This window comes from Pimephales promelas, chromosome 2 (genome assembly GCF_988280905.1).
Source record: "Pimephales promelas chromosome 2, fPimPro1.hap1.1, whole genome shotgun sequence".
In the NCBI taxonomy this organism is placed as follows: domain Eukaryota; kingdom Metazoa; phylum Chordata; class Actinopteri; order Cypriniformes; family Leuciscidae; genus Pimephales; species Pimephales promelas.
The window spans coordinates 1,629,108-1,642,330 of NC_142770.1; the positions used below are offsets into that span (position 1 = coordinate 1,629,108).

Sequence of the window (13,223 nt, forward strand, 5' to 3'; positions counted from 1 at the left end):
TCTGCTTTCCAGTGTCCTTTCTCATGACAGTAATTGCAAATCTTGTTTGGATCAAAAGTTCCTGTGGAAACGCGGTTACCGTTAGACGGAGACTTTATGTACTGAACATCACGAGCATGCCAATCGACAAAAGTGGTTTTGTGCGTCAGTACAAAATCATCGGCCAACCTAGCCGCTTCCTCTGGTGTTTTAACATTATGCTCACCAATGTACACAGCTATACGGCTTGGGACTGAATTTTTAAATTGTTCCAACACCATCAAATGCGTTAAATCCTCCAGTGTTTTAATGTCTAATGATGAACACCAATGATTAAAGTGTTTTCTCAGATCACGCACAAATTCTAAGTTTGTTTGTAACTGGTCTTTTTTCTGCCATCGAAAGCGCTGTCTGTATGCTTCGGGTACACATTCATACGCCTTTAAAATTAAAGATTTAACTCGTTCATAATCTTTACAATCGTCAAGCGACAATGAAGAAAAGACTACTTGTGCTTTCCCCGTTAACACACACTGTAGTAGAGCAACACGATTATCATCGGACCAGTTCCTTAATTCTGCCATGCGTTCAAATAGAGTAAAGAAAGTATCAGGATCTTCCTCGTTGAATTTAGGAATGAGTTTTAAGTTTGAATTGATCGAAAAAAACACATTCTGTTCCTGACCAGAACCAGAAAGCTTACCTTCTTTCACTAGGTTGAGCTTGAGAAATTCCAAATCCAACTTTGCCTTTTCTAATTCCCTTTTACCTTGTTCAGCACGCAGTTTTATGTTCTCATGGTCCATCTGTAGAAGTAGCAGCTCTTTTTGCTGTTCAAAAGACAAATTACTTTTTAAGTCAGGTGCAATCGGTACATCTTTTTCCTCCATCTCGATATCTAAGATACCTTGTTTAATTAACTCAATTTTCAAAGCTGTCTTAACATTTTCTTTGAGCCTTTTATCTTTTATCACAATTTCATAATGTTCAGCAATACTCAATAATTGCTCTTTAGTACACCCGTTCAAAAGTTCATGAGAAGGTGAACTAACAAACTCATCAATATCAGCCATGCTGAAATCACCAGAACAAATATAATCAGCACAGTGCAATCAAATAACGAGAGTTTTCCCTCTACCTTTCCAATACTCTACCTAACTCAACCCTAGTCTTCATGCGATTACCGGTGGGGGGTATTTATGCACTGTAGCCCGCTGGGTGAAAAACGCAACTGGTCAAACCAGCGACGCCTTCAACACCACGGATGTGCTCCCGAGATAATTACTACTACCCACTTTCACCGCAACACTATACAAAAATAACAAACCCGACACATCTCAAAAGAAACATGCCGCTATGCCTATCAGAGAAAACTCACGTTCAAAAAACAATATTGCACATTCACTTACCAACTGGTGATTTCACACGGTGAACAAATTGACTTTGGCAAAAAACATTTTCGTGTGTCCAACAAATAATCAATTATCAAATTAAGCATCCAAAAATGTAAGCAATCAAATTATCAAAGGACGGACGAGCCCCCAATTTGTTACGACCCTTGGCTCAAGGGAAGCAACAAAAACAAGGGACACACGCAAACCAAATTATAGGCTCAAAAATAATGTTTATTTAACTACAAATAATAAGACAAAACAGAATAATGAAATGAAAACAATTAAAGAAAATAAAAGTGTTTCTGTAGTAATCAGCAAAATCAGTGTGTAGAGCACGGTGCATGGTTGAAAGGGTAATGCAATGTTGAGGTTTGAAATGTGAATGCAAAAAGCAACAAAATACAACGCAAGCCAAACACCAAAGCAAAGTCCGAAACCAAAGAGCCCTCCTTCCTTGGCTCAGATGGTGATCTTTTAAGCGTCTAAGGTCACAGGTGTTTCCATTGAGGCAATTAGGCCATTTGATGCAATTAGCGGGCTCAGGTACCAACAGCAACACTCAAGACCAACAGCAGGGGTCGTCACAAAGGTGTTCTAAGAGTTGCTATGTGGTTGCGTAAAGGTTCTAAGAGTTGCTATGTGGTTGCGTAAGTGCTCTAAGACTTACAATGTGGAAGCTAAGGTGTTTATAGGTGGTTTCTAAGGTGTTCTAAGAGTTGCCATGCACTTGTGAAAGAGTTCCAAGAGTGGATATGCGGTTGCTAAGGTGTTCTAAGAGTTGCTATGTGGTTGCGTAAAGGTTCTAAGAGTTGCTATGCGGATGTTAAGGTGTTTATATGCGGTTGCTAAGGCGTTCTAAGAGTTGCTATGTGGTTGCATAAATGTTCTAAGAGTTGCTATGCTGTTTCTAAGGTGTTGATCTGTGGTTTCTAAGAGTCGCTATATGCTGCTTGTTCTCAGAGTGTTTATGAGGTTTTTAAGGTGTTTCTAACGTGTTCTAATGGTGTGTTCACACCGAACGCGAATAGAGCGTCAAATACGCGTCTTACTAGTAAGACGCTTGAATCTTCCGTTCGAGTTCAAATTTTTCAACTTGCGCGGAAGACGTTCGCGGCAAACGAGTCGCCCAATTCGCAACGCCTATTCGCGTCTTTGTATTGACTTTGGATGTAATCTACTCGCGCAAATAATTAAATTCGCGTTCAAACAAACCATAAGAGTTGCTATGGAGTTACTAGGGTGTCAAAAGGGCCTTAAAAGATCCCCATAACACCAAATCTCTACACTTAGGGTTTATTTAAACGCATCTTGTTAGTTACATGAACATACCTGCATTAACCACAAATCTGCTTTGCATATTTCTCTGCATACTTGCATAATACAGTGGGGCCTCGTGAATATTCAGCAGGGTTTCTGATGCTGGTAATTGCTCTCCAGCACTGAGGATCAAAACAATGATAGCGGGGATCGTGAATTAGATCTTGCTTATCGAAGAACACGCAGCAGGAGTCCACTGGTGCCGGTTCATAATCACACACTGTCAAACAAACTGAAATTCCCGCATAACTGCATCTATACACCTGCATTTATCTATTGCGTAATTAAGATTTTTGTATCGACAAGGCTTTTGAAGCTGAGGAATCGCTAGAGCTCTTTACAGTTCACTGCAGCATCCAATTTCCCCGGGTTTTGATTGGGACTCGTTAAAACGGAAGGTTCCAGAGCGTTTCAGATCTTCAGCGAGGGAGATGACAAGCCAGTGAGCCCTGAAAGAGAATACAACTCCAGAGAGAACTGCAAATAGATGCGAGGGGAAGAAGAGAGCAAGTCATGAGAAGAAACAATACGCCAAAGAAAACCGGAGTAGAAAGTTTCACATCTGCCTTCTAAAGCTGTGGATTCACGGCGTAATTAAAAGCCTACAGAGTCAGCTGTGACGTCTAGTGCACGAGAACCATCCTGGAAATGAAGGCAAGATCATAAAAAAATATTAGAATGTATCAGAACGTCAACAAAATGTATTCAATTATGACGTACTTTTGGGTAACATGTCAAATAACTTGGGCGGAGGATAATACGACACACTGACAGTCTAGTTTTCACCGAATTAAAATACGACAACACAAGCTTTTAAAAAAAAGTAAAACAATGAAAAAAATTATATTATATTTAAATGATTGAAAAAAAGGTACAAATTACAAATACATAATAAATACAAACAAAAATATATAAGTAAATAAAACAGATAACTAATAAATAAATACAAACAATTATAAAAAAATATAATAATAAATACATATACATAAATAAAAAACTAATTCATAAATCCAGACAAAAATATAAATATGTGAACAAATAAATAAAATGAATAAATAATAAAACTGAAAAATACAAAAATATAAATTAAATAAACAAATAAATAAAAATAAACAAATAACAGTAAATAAATACAAACATAAATTTAAATAAGCAAATAAATTATAAAAATGAATGAATAAATAAAACTAATAAAAAATTAGTTAATAATTAATAAAATAATAATAATAATAATAACAACCTAATAAATCTCTAAATCTCTAAATAAACTAAAGCAATCTCCGTCAACCTACTTCACATGAAACTCAATTTCATCATAATACCAGTTAAGTCATCTATACGAAGATGCGTGTGTGGTTTGCGGATAACGATTAATTAAACCGGATAATGTTATATGGTAGACTATGAGCAGACGTCCTCTATTTAACAGAATCACAGCGTCGCTTCAGCGCATGAATTAAACAGCAGCCGTTTCCTCAGGAGAAGCACAAGCTCTCACTCCCGAGTAATAAACCACCGGCTCTGTCACCACAAAAAACATTCATTCCCGAGTCAGCTAATGACCCGCTGAACACAACACTGCTCACAAGAGGCTTTCTGGGCCACTGTAATCCACAAAATCTCACTCATTAATGGGATCATATCACAGAAAAACAGATTCTGTATTTCTCTGCAGTCTATGCAAACATACCGATGATGTCACAACTCATTAACATAACTGCATTTGCATATCATATAATATGAACACATCAAACCATTTTTTAGCAGTGTTATTAGTATTATTTTTTTTCCATTAATTTCCTCCTTTTATTGCATAATATGCATATATATGCAAGTAATTTGAGAGCGCAGAATCGATTGCGGTGCTTAATGGGAGTGGGCGGAGCTAACAAGATATTTTGGCTGATTTTCATCTCTCTGATTGGTGGAAGTTTCTGCACAGCATTATAGGTAATGCAGTTTTCCACCAGGAATTAATTCTGCGGTTAAAACTATTATTTTAGGAATAAGCTGAAATAATGCGTCAGAAGCAAACACCATCGATTAACAACCTCACCTCGCAGTAACGATTTGTAAAATAGCGAAACTGCGAGAATATATACTGCGAGAAAATAGCGAGATCTGCGTCTCGTGTGTGTGCAGTCTTGTACAAAACACTCAAGTATGGTGGCGTAACGTTACGATTATAACGTAAGACTATAGAAACAATGACAAACGTTAGCTTCAGTAAAGTTAGCTTCAGTAAAGTTAGCTTCAGTAAAATTAGCTTCAGTTAGCTACAGTAAAGTTAGCTTCAGTAAAGTTAGCTTCAGTAAAATTAGCTTCAGTAAAGTCAGCTTCAGTTAGCTTCAGTAAAGTTAGCTTCAGTTAGCTTCAGTAAAGTTAGCTTCAGTAAAGTTAGCTTCAGTTAGCTTCAGTAAAGTTAGCTTCAGTAAAGTTAGCTTCAGTTAGCTTCAGTAAAGTTAACGTCAGTTAGCTTCAGTTAAGTTAGCTTCAGTTAAGTTAGCTTCAGTAAAGTTAGCTTCAGTAAAGTTAGCTTCAGTTAAGTTAGCTTCAGTAAAGTTAACGTCAGTTAGCTTCAGTTAAGTTAGCTTCAGTAAAGTTAGCTTCAGTAAAGTTAGCTTCAGTAAAGTTAGCTTCAGTTAGCTTCAGTAAAGTTAGCTTCAGTAAAGTTAGCGTCAGTTAGCTTCAGTTAAGTTAGCTTCAGTAAAGTTAGCTTCAGTAAAGTTAACTTTTGTAAAAGTTAGCCATTGACTACCATACAATATTTTTCTGAAATAAGGTGGTCTACCAGAGCAACTAAAGCATGGTTTGCTTGTCTAGTTGCAGTCCGTTTCTGAGCACGCGTCGCTATGGGAACAAGGGCAACGTCTCTTGCGCGGATTATTGTACTTTTAAGAGCGCTGTGAAGGGAAAGATGATGCGCTCGACGAACGTGGCTAGTTTTTAATACTTTTACCTCATTTATCATCTTTTTATAATCCCTGGAATCCAAAACCGAAATCTAAAATAAAATTAGATTAACTTCCAAAACTAGTTTTATGGGTAATCGCTTTAGTGCCTGGTTACAAATCATAGAAAATCACTTTATTATAGAAGACGTTTGAACTACGTTATAACGAGTCATTAACGTCTTTTAACTTCTAAAGTTCATGACTGAAAAACTCGTAAAACGACACTTCGTGACACAATAAAAGTAGTATTTTTAAATGTCCTTTTCTCCTCAGCTATGAAGCAACCTACTATGAAAACCGCTGTACATATGGCAACAAACTGCTTTTATCTTTTATGTTTGATCTTATCTTGCCCATAGCAGCGAGTTTTAGCATTCAAGCTACACATACTGTACGTAATGCAAAAACAGCTCACGTTAGCAACAAGTTATCGCAAGAACAGATTTAGATCAGGCATACTAATGGGATCCTAAGCTGGGGTCCTAACCCATCACTTCACCACACTGGCTCACTGAGTTCGCAAGGAATCCTGGGTAATTTCATCTCCCACTTCGGTTTAAGCCTGCATCGGTCCTCGGTTGATTTTAAGGGAAGAATAGCGCTCCGCCTTGCTCCCTAAAGTAAACAACAACAGTATTATAAGAGTGCCGCTGAACTACATTGAACACATGACGGGTGTCCAAGTGAAACTGGATATTCAATTTGGCGGGAAAAGAGCAGGACTGGATTTTATCCATAAGAAATTGTGTTTTAGGAAAGCAAATAGTGTCAGTTTAGACTATACGGGCACAATAAAGCTGTATATTACACGTCCTCATCTCTGGCCGTCTCCCAGCTCTCTGTCCGCTGCATACCTGGGAAACAACAGCCAGATCCCGGCCAAATCCCTCACACTCCTCCTCCCTTAATACTGGAGGAAACACACAGTGTCTGTTTAAGCGTTCCCAGGTGTAAGTAAAATTAGCACTATTAAACTGTGCTGATAAACTGACTCAATTAAAGAACGCTGGGCTGCTTTAAATGCAAATGAGCTGGCAGTTTACACTTTTTTTTTTCAGTTTTGAGTTGGTTTTTGCTTTCGTCGAGTTGAATCAGGTCCAATGCTGATTTTGTATCGGAAACTGGAGGAAACCAGCAGCCGAACGATCAATCCTGAGAGGAAACATCTCTACAGGGCTTTATCTTTGACTGATAGCGACACGGCTACGCTTGTGTGCTTGCTAACGCTAACCCATTAGGACCTACAGGGGGGGAAACGCTGTTACCGTTAATAGAGCAGAAACTAGCGGAGCAAGAGAATTAGCAGAAACAGAAAGACGACGAGAATGTGGAAACATGACGAAAATATTTCCTTAGCATAATATAACAACAAATTAATAATAAACACAAAAAATAAAATATCAAGAAAAAATAAAATATATATTTAACAAATAATATAAAAAAACATTTAGTATATGAATCAAAATAAGAATAAAAAAATATTAAATTTATTTTTTAAATAAATACACAATTTTTTTAAAATAAATCAAATAAACAATAAATATTTAAAAAAAGATTTAGTATTTTTAAAATGCATCATAATAAAAATAGGAAAAACAAAACATCGGGAAAAAATACATACATTTAATTGTATTAAATAAAATTAATACATTAAAATAAATAAAAATTAAGCCTATTTTATTTATTTATTAAATAATAATAATGATAATAACGATAATGCGATGCATTTCATTGACAATTATTTCATTGACAAATTAAAATAAAGCACATTAAATAAATATAATATTTATATTTTTGTGTGAAATATGATCTGGACGTGTTTTAACGCGTTTCATCCTCTTACGGTTTAACTTCAGTGAGATTGTGAAAGCCTGAGCTCATGCTGAGCATTGTGTGTTAAATATGTCATGATAAAAGGGCTAAACGTGTGTGTGTGTGAATACAGATGTGTCCAGATCTTAGACTAAGCCGATAATATGCATATATCCGAGGACTAGACAGGGGATTGTGAGGAGCGGCTGAGATCCGGACGAGGTGAAAGGCATCATGGGAAGGGGACAGTGAAGCGAGTTTCCCGGATCAATATCGGCTTCATCCCATCGCTCGTCTTCATTTACTCTCACTAACTCAGGAAAGCTTTTGTTTTCTTGTCGAGTGACAGGAACGAGGAGAAGGACAAAGCCAAATATCAGTTCTTTTTCTTTTTATTCATTTAACATGAGGTTTGCAAATATTGCAATGACTGAAAATGGTACAGTAGTTTAGAAAATCATAAATTGATTATTATATATGTAAAAGAAATTAGCAAATTAAAATTGACAATTTACCACATTAGAATTTATTTTATATAATATATAATGTATATATATATATATATATATATATATATATATATATATATATAGTATATACACATAAGTATTAAATATAATCATAAATAAATATATTATGTAATATATATTTTTAATTTTACTGATAAATATAAATAATATTTAATAATTTAATATTAATGTATTTATTTGTAATTAATAAAAAGTAATACACACACATATAAATATGACCAATTTTTATATTAATCAGTAAAAAATTATATTAATATATTTATACTATATTCCTAAAAAAAAATTATATAAATATTATAAATACATAAAAATATAAATATTTAATATATTCATAAAAAAATATTGTGTAATATATATATTTTTAATTTTACTGATAGAAATAAAGAGTTTTAATAAAATATAAAAATATTAAATAGGCCTATATATATATTATCACAAAAATGTATATTCATATATGTATTTATCAATATATTGCGTACTTTATGAGTTTGAATAATTTAATATTTGTTTATGATTAATATAGAAACACAATATTAATAACTTAATACACAGAATTATTACTACTTGATTGTTAATTATTACAATTATTAAAACAATGAAAACCTCAACGTGACAGAATCATTTTAAACGGGGGAATCAGACATTCAATGTGTTTAAAACTAGCTAAGTTCCTTCAATGCCAGATAATACTTTATCTAACAGTTCCCAAACAAACCCTTGGGATTTGTGCTTCTAATGCCATGAAAGAGTGAGACGCGTAAGCCTTCCTCATTCTCCATCATCATCATCATCATCATCATCACATAACCCCAGTCACGCATCGCATATGGCAATCTCATGCATCCTGATCGGATTATCCCACAACAGACCAATAAAGATGTAAAGAGTGTATGAAATTGTTGGAGTCTACACACACACACACACACACCGGCGGAAGAGCCACTGCCTGCCTTCATTCAATTATACATAAGCGCAGATGAATCATTCATGGATATTATGTCAGCAGACGAAAACTGCAGACGACAAGCACGCGGACAAGATAGAACAAACGAACGTCGTCTTCCTCTGTTTGTCCGGATGCATTAACCTCAGAGGACCTCGTGTGGAGAATGATCTCAGCGGGGCGGGAAGACGGATGAAATGTTGAGGTGACCTTCGAGCTTCACCGTCTTCTAAGTGCTCGGTGTGAACGAGGGTCGTATCATCCATCCATCCGTCTCCCACTGACCGGGTCTCACACTGACCTTTACCATGAGTCACAAACACATTAAACGCCCTGTCATCGCACTGTTTTAACACAACGCGCTCTCTGAAGGCTGTCAAACAAGCGCTCAATGTGTGTCAGTTACTCTACAGACAAAATAAATGCTCGTCTTTCATTAAATTCAGCGTTTTATGCCTCTAAAATGAACTTCCTTTACTGATGACATCATCAAGAATGCACTTTTTTAAACTCCGCCCCTCACGCCAACTGCCACATATTAAATCAAATATCAAATAATCAAATATGGACAAACTCAAACATTTGGTTAAAAATGTCATTTAAAAATGTAACCCAATGGCTGGGTTTGTCCATATTTGACCCAAAAATGGGTTAAAACAACCCAGCATTATTTAGAGTGCATATACTTGTGTACATCGGCCTCTAAAACGAATTTCCTTTACTAAAAACATCATCAAGTACTCACTTTTTTTAAACTCCGCCCCTTAAACCAACTGCCATTTACTTGCGTACATCAGCCTCTAAAACAAATTTCCTTTACTGATGACATCATCAAGTACTCACTGTTTTTAAACTCCGCCCCTCACGCAAACTGCCATATACTTGTGTACATCGGCCTCTAAAACGAATTTCCTTTACTGATGACATCATCAAGTACTCACTGTTTTTAAGCTCCACCCCTCACGCCAACTGCCATATTCTGGCATACATCGGCCTCTAAAACGAATTTCCTTTACTGATGACATCATCAAGTACTCACTTTTTTAAACTCCGCCCCTCACGCCAACTGCCATATACTTGCATACATCGGTCTCTTTTCTTTTTCTGATGACATCATCAAGTACTCACTGTTTTTAAACCCCGCCCCTCAAACCAACTGCCATATACTTGTGTACATCGGTCTCTAAAACGAATTTCCTTTACTGATGACATCATCAAGTACTCACTGTTTTTAAACTCCGCCCTTTAAACCAACTGCCATATACTTGTGTACATCGGCCTCTAAAACTAATTTCTTTTACTGATGACATCATCAAGTACTCACTGTTTTTAAGCTCCACCCCTCAAGCCAACTGCCATATACTTGTGTACATCGGTCTCTAAAACGAATTTCCTTTACTGATGACATCATCAAGTACTCACTTTTTTTAAACTCCGCCCCTTAAACCAACTGCCATATACTTGTGTACATCGGCCTCTAAAACGAATTTCCTTTACTGATGACATCATCAAGTACTCACTTTTTTTAAACTCCGCCCCTTAAACCAACTGCCATATACTTGTGTACATCGGCCTCTAAAACTAATTTCCTTTACTGATGACATCATCAAGTACTCACTTTTTTTAAACTCCGCCCCTTAAACCAACTGCCATATACTTGTGTACATCGTCCTCTAAAACTAATTTCTTTCACTGATGACATCATCAAGTACTCACTGTTTTTAAGCTCCACCCCTCAAGCCAACTGCCATATTCTGGCATACATCGGCCTCTAAAACGAATTTCCTTTACTGATGACATCATCAAGTACTCACTTTTTTAAACTCCGCCCCTCACGCCAACTGCCATATACTTGCATACATCGGTCTCTTTTCTTTTTCTGATGACATCATCAAGTACTCACTGTTTTTAAACTCCGCCCCTCAAACCAACTGCCAGATACTTGTGTACATCGGCCTCTAAAACGAATTTTCTTCACTGATGACATCATCAAGTACACAGCTTATGAAGACCTTTTTGAATTTGGGGTTTTCATATCTGTAAGCCATCATAATCACAATTATAACAAATAAAGGTCTCACTTTGCATGTAATGAGTCTATGTAATATATTAGTTTCAGCTTTTAAGTTGAATTACTGAAATAAATGAACATTTGCATATAAAATGGAATCAATTGAAAAATCAAATGCACGATATTGTAATTTTTGTAGTTTCACCTGTACTCCGTACTCTGTGTTGTTGACCCGTACACGACGGATGAACTCGGATCCGCCTGAAGCGTTTATATTCCCAGAGGTGCGAAACACTCTTTCTCCATCTTGTCTGACACCGCGGCCCATCATTCTTTTATATGCACCCGTTGCTTTCTGTCGACCCCCTGTGCGAGCGCAGGTACACACCAAACCCATTAAAGTGTCAGGCTCCAGCGCATAAAGGCTGATGCCTTCCTGGAAACGCCAGCAAAGGATAAATTCTGCTTCCAACAAGCGGGAGGTCCGAGTAGAAGAGCCCAGACACTGGTGTAAAAGCACAAGCAGAGGCTCTCGGCACACACAGCACACCGAGAGACCGGCGGGGGTCGACAAGGGGACGCCTCAAACTAACGGACAAAAAAAATTATTAAATAATTTCGAAAATATAGACATATTTATAAAAAAATAATAATAATATTTGGATCCTCCTAATTGTATAATTAACAAAAATAATAAGAATTAAAAATATGTATAAATATAACAATCATAAATTAAAATACAAAATTCAATTTCTAAATATACATAAAATAAAAAAATTAGATCCTCTGATTGAATATAAAATAAAATTTTGATCTCTTATTTTTTTGAAATGCATAAACATAATCATAAAACTAAAATAAAACGATGTATGTCCTCTAATTTTATTTTACAAAAAACTCTTGTTTTTAAAGTACATAAATATAGTCATAAAAAATAAAAACACAATTGAGATACTCTGAATATATCAAAAATACATTAATAATAAATAATATTCAAAAATACATTAAATATTAAATAATATTTTAATTAAATTATATTTATTTAATATCTTGTTTTTATAGTATGTAAATATAGAAAATAAAATAAAATGATGTAGATCCTCTAATTGCTTTCCATGATCCTCTATGATGTAGAAATAGAAAATAAAATTTGATCTCTTGCTTCTAACATATATAAATCTAATAATAATTAAAGAATAAAATAAGACACATTTCTAAAGCATAGGTTTATAGGTTTTTTTTACAATAATTGTTTGTGAATTAATTGTTAAATACAGTTAGCAGAAAAACAATACATGAACTGACAAGTTTGCCTATTGCAGTCGATGTCTAGATAAACTCGTTTCCCCATAACTGTCCTGAAATCAGTTGCTCAGGTGTTAGCACACTGCTAATGCTAATGCTAATGCTCAGATCCTCCTACATAAACATCATTTAAGCAAATCATCCAAAGCAACACTTTTAGCAAGCGTTAAGATCTGAAGAGTAAATGATGTATGATGTTCAGCAGAGCTCCTGCACGACTCTTAGGACACGCGTGTTGTTTCACGGCCCATAATCCTCTCTGCTGCTCATTAAGTGTGTGTTTTACAGCAGGTAGTGTGTCATGGATTCACAGAGGCAAGTGCACTCATCCTTCTCGAGCGCAGACCATCCGTCTTCACACAACAAGGGCTGCTGGGACACCACAACACATCAACATGTTCCTGACATCCTTCACATGTTCAGCTGAAGGAGAGAGAGCAGCAAATCAGCGCTGCGTTTCCCGAAAGCATCGTTAGCCAACTATTGTCGCAAGTCCCGTCGTTGCCAATAGAGTTCAATGGAAATTGGGACCAACTTGCGACCATAGTTGGCTAACGATGCTTTCGGGAAACGCACCCCAGATCAGTGTGGAGACACACACACACACACTGCTCTGAAGGAGCTTCAAGGCTGAAGCCGCTCAAAACACACTATAGTCGCTCATAAACATCAACAGCTAACGTCTAGCTATATATACAGAAATAAACAATGTAATGCAAACAAAAATGTATTTTATATATATATTTATTATTTTATATTATATTATTTTTTTTAATTTCTAATAATAGTATTACATGAAAATATATATAAATCAACTAATATAATGTTAAAATACAATAAAAAATTAATAGTCTGTCAGTTTTCTTACATCAAAGAAAACGTACAAATGTTTCAGGCAAATATGCCAAAAATTTAAATATAAATAGTTACTCCTTGAGACATAATACAACATGGATGGATGGATGATAGAGGGATAAA

At 35.7% G+C, this 13,223-nt stretch overlaps 2 protein-coding genes across 26 annotated transcripts in view; both read right to left on the reverse strand.

Moving 5' to 3' along the window:
- Window positions 1-1,954, reverse strand: part of LOC120489424 (uncharacterized) — a 38,190-nt gene extending 36,236 nt beyond the window's left edge. Inside the window, exon 1 of the mRNA XM_089118459.1 lies at window positions 683-1,954. Coding sequence (XP_088974585.1) covers window positions 683-1,052 — 370 coding nt within the window. The 5' untranslated portion in view covers window positions 1,053-1,954. The remainder of the gene's footprint in view (window positions 1-682) is intronic.
- The window catches only part of ptprsa (protein tyrosine phosphatase receptor type Sa), a 363,573-nt gene that overhangs the window by 225,972 nt on the left and 124,378 nt on the right, over window positions 1-13,223 (reverse strand). The gene's annotated exons all lie outside the window — the stretch shown is intronic.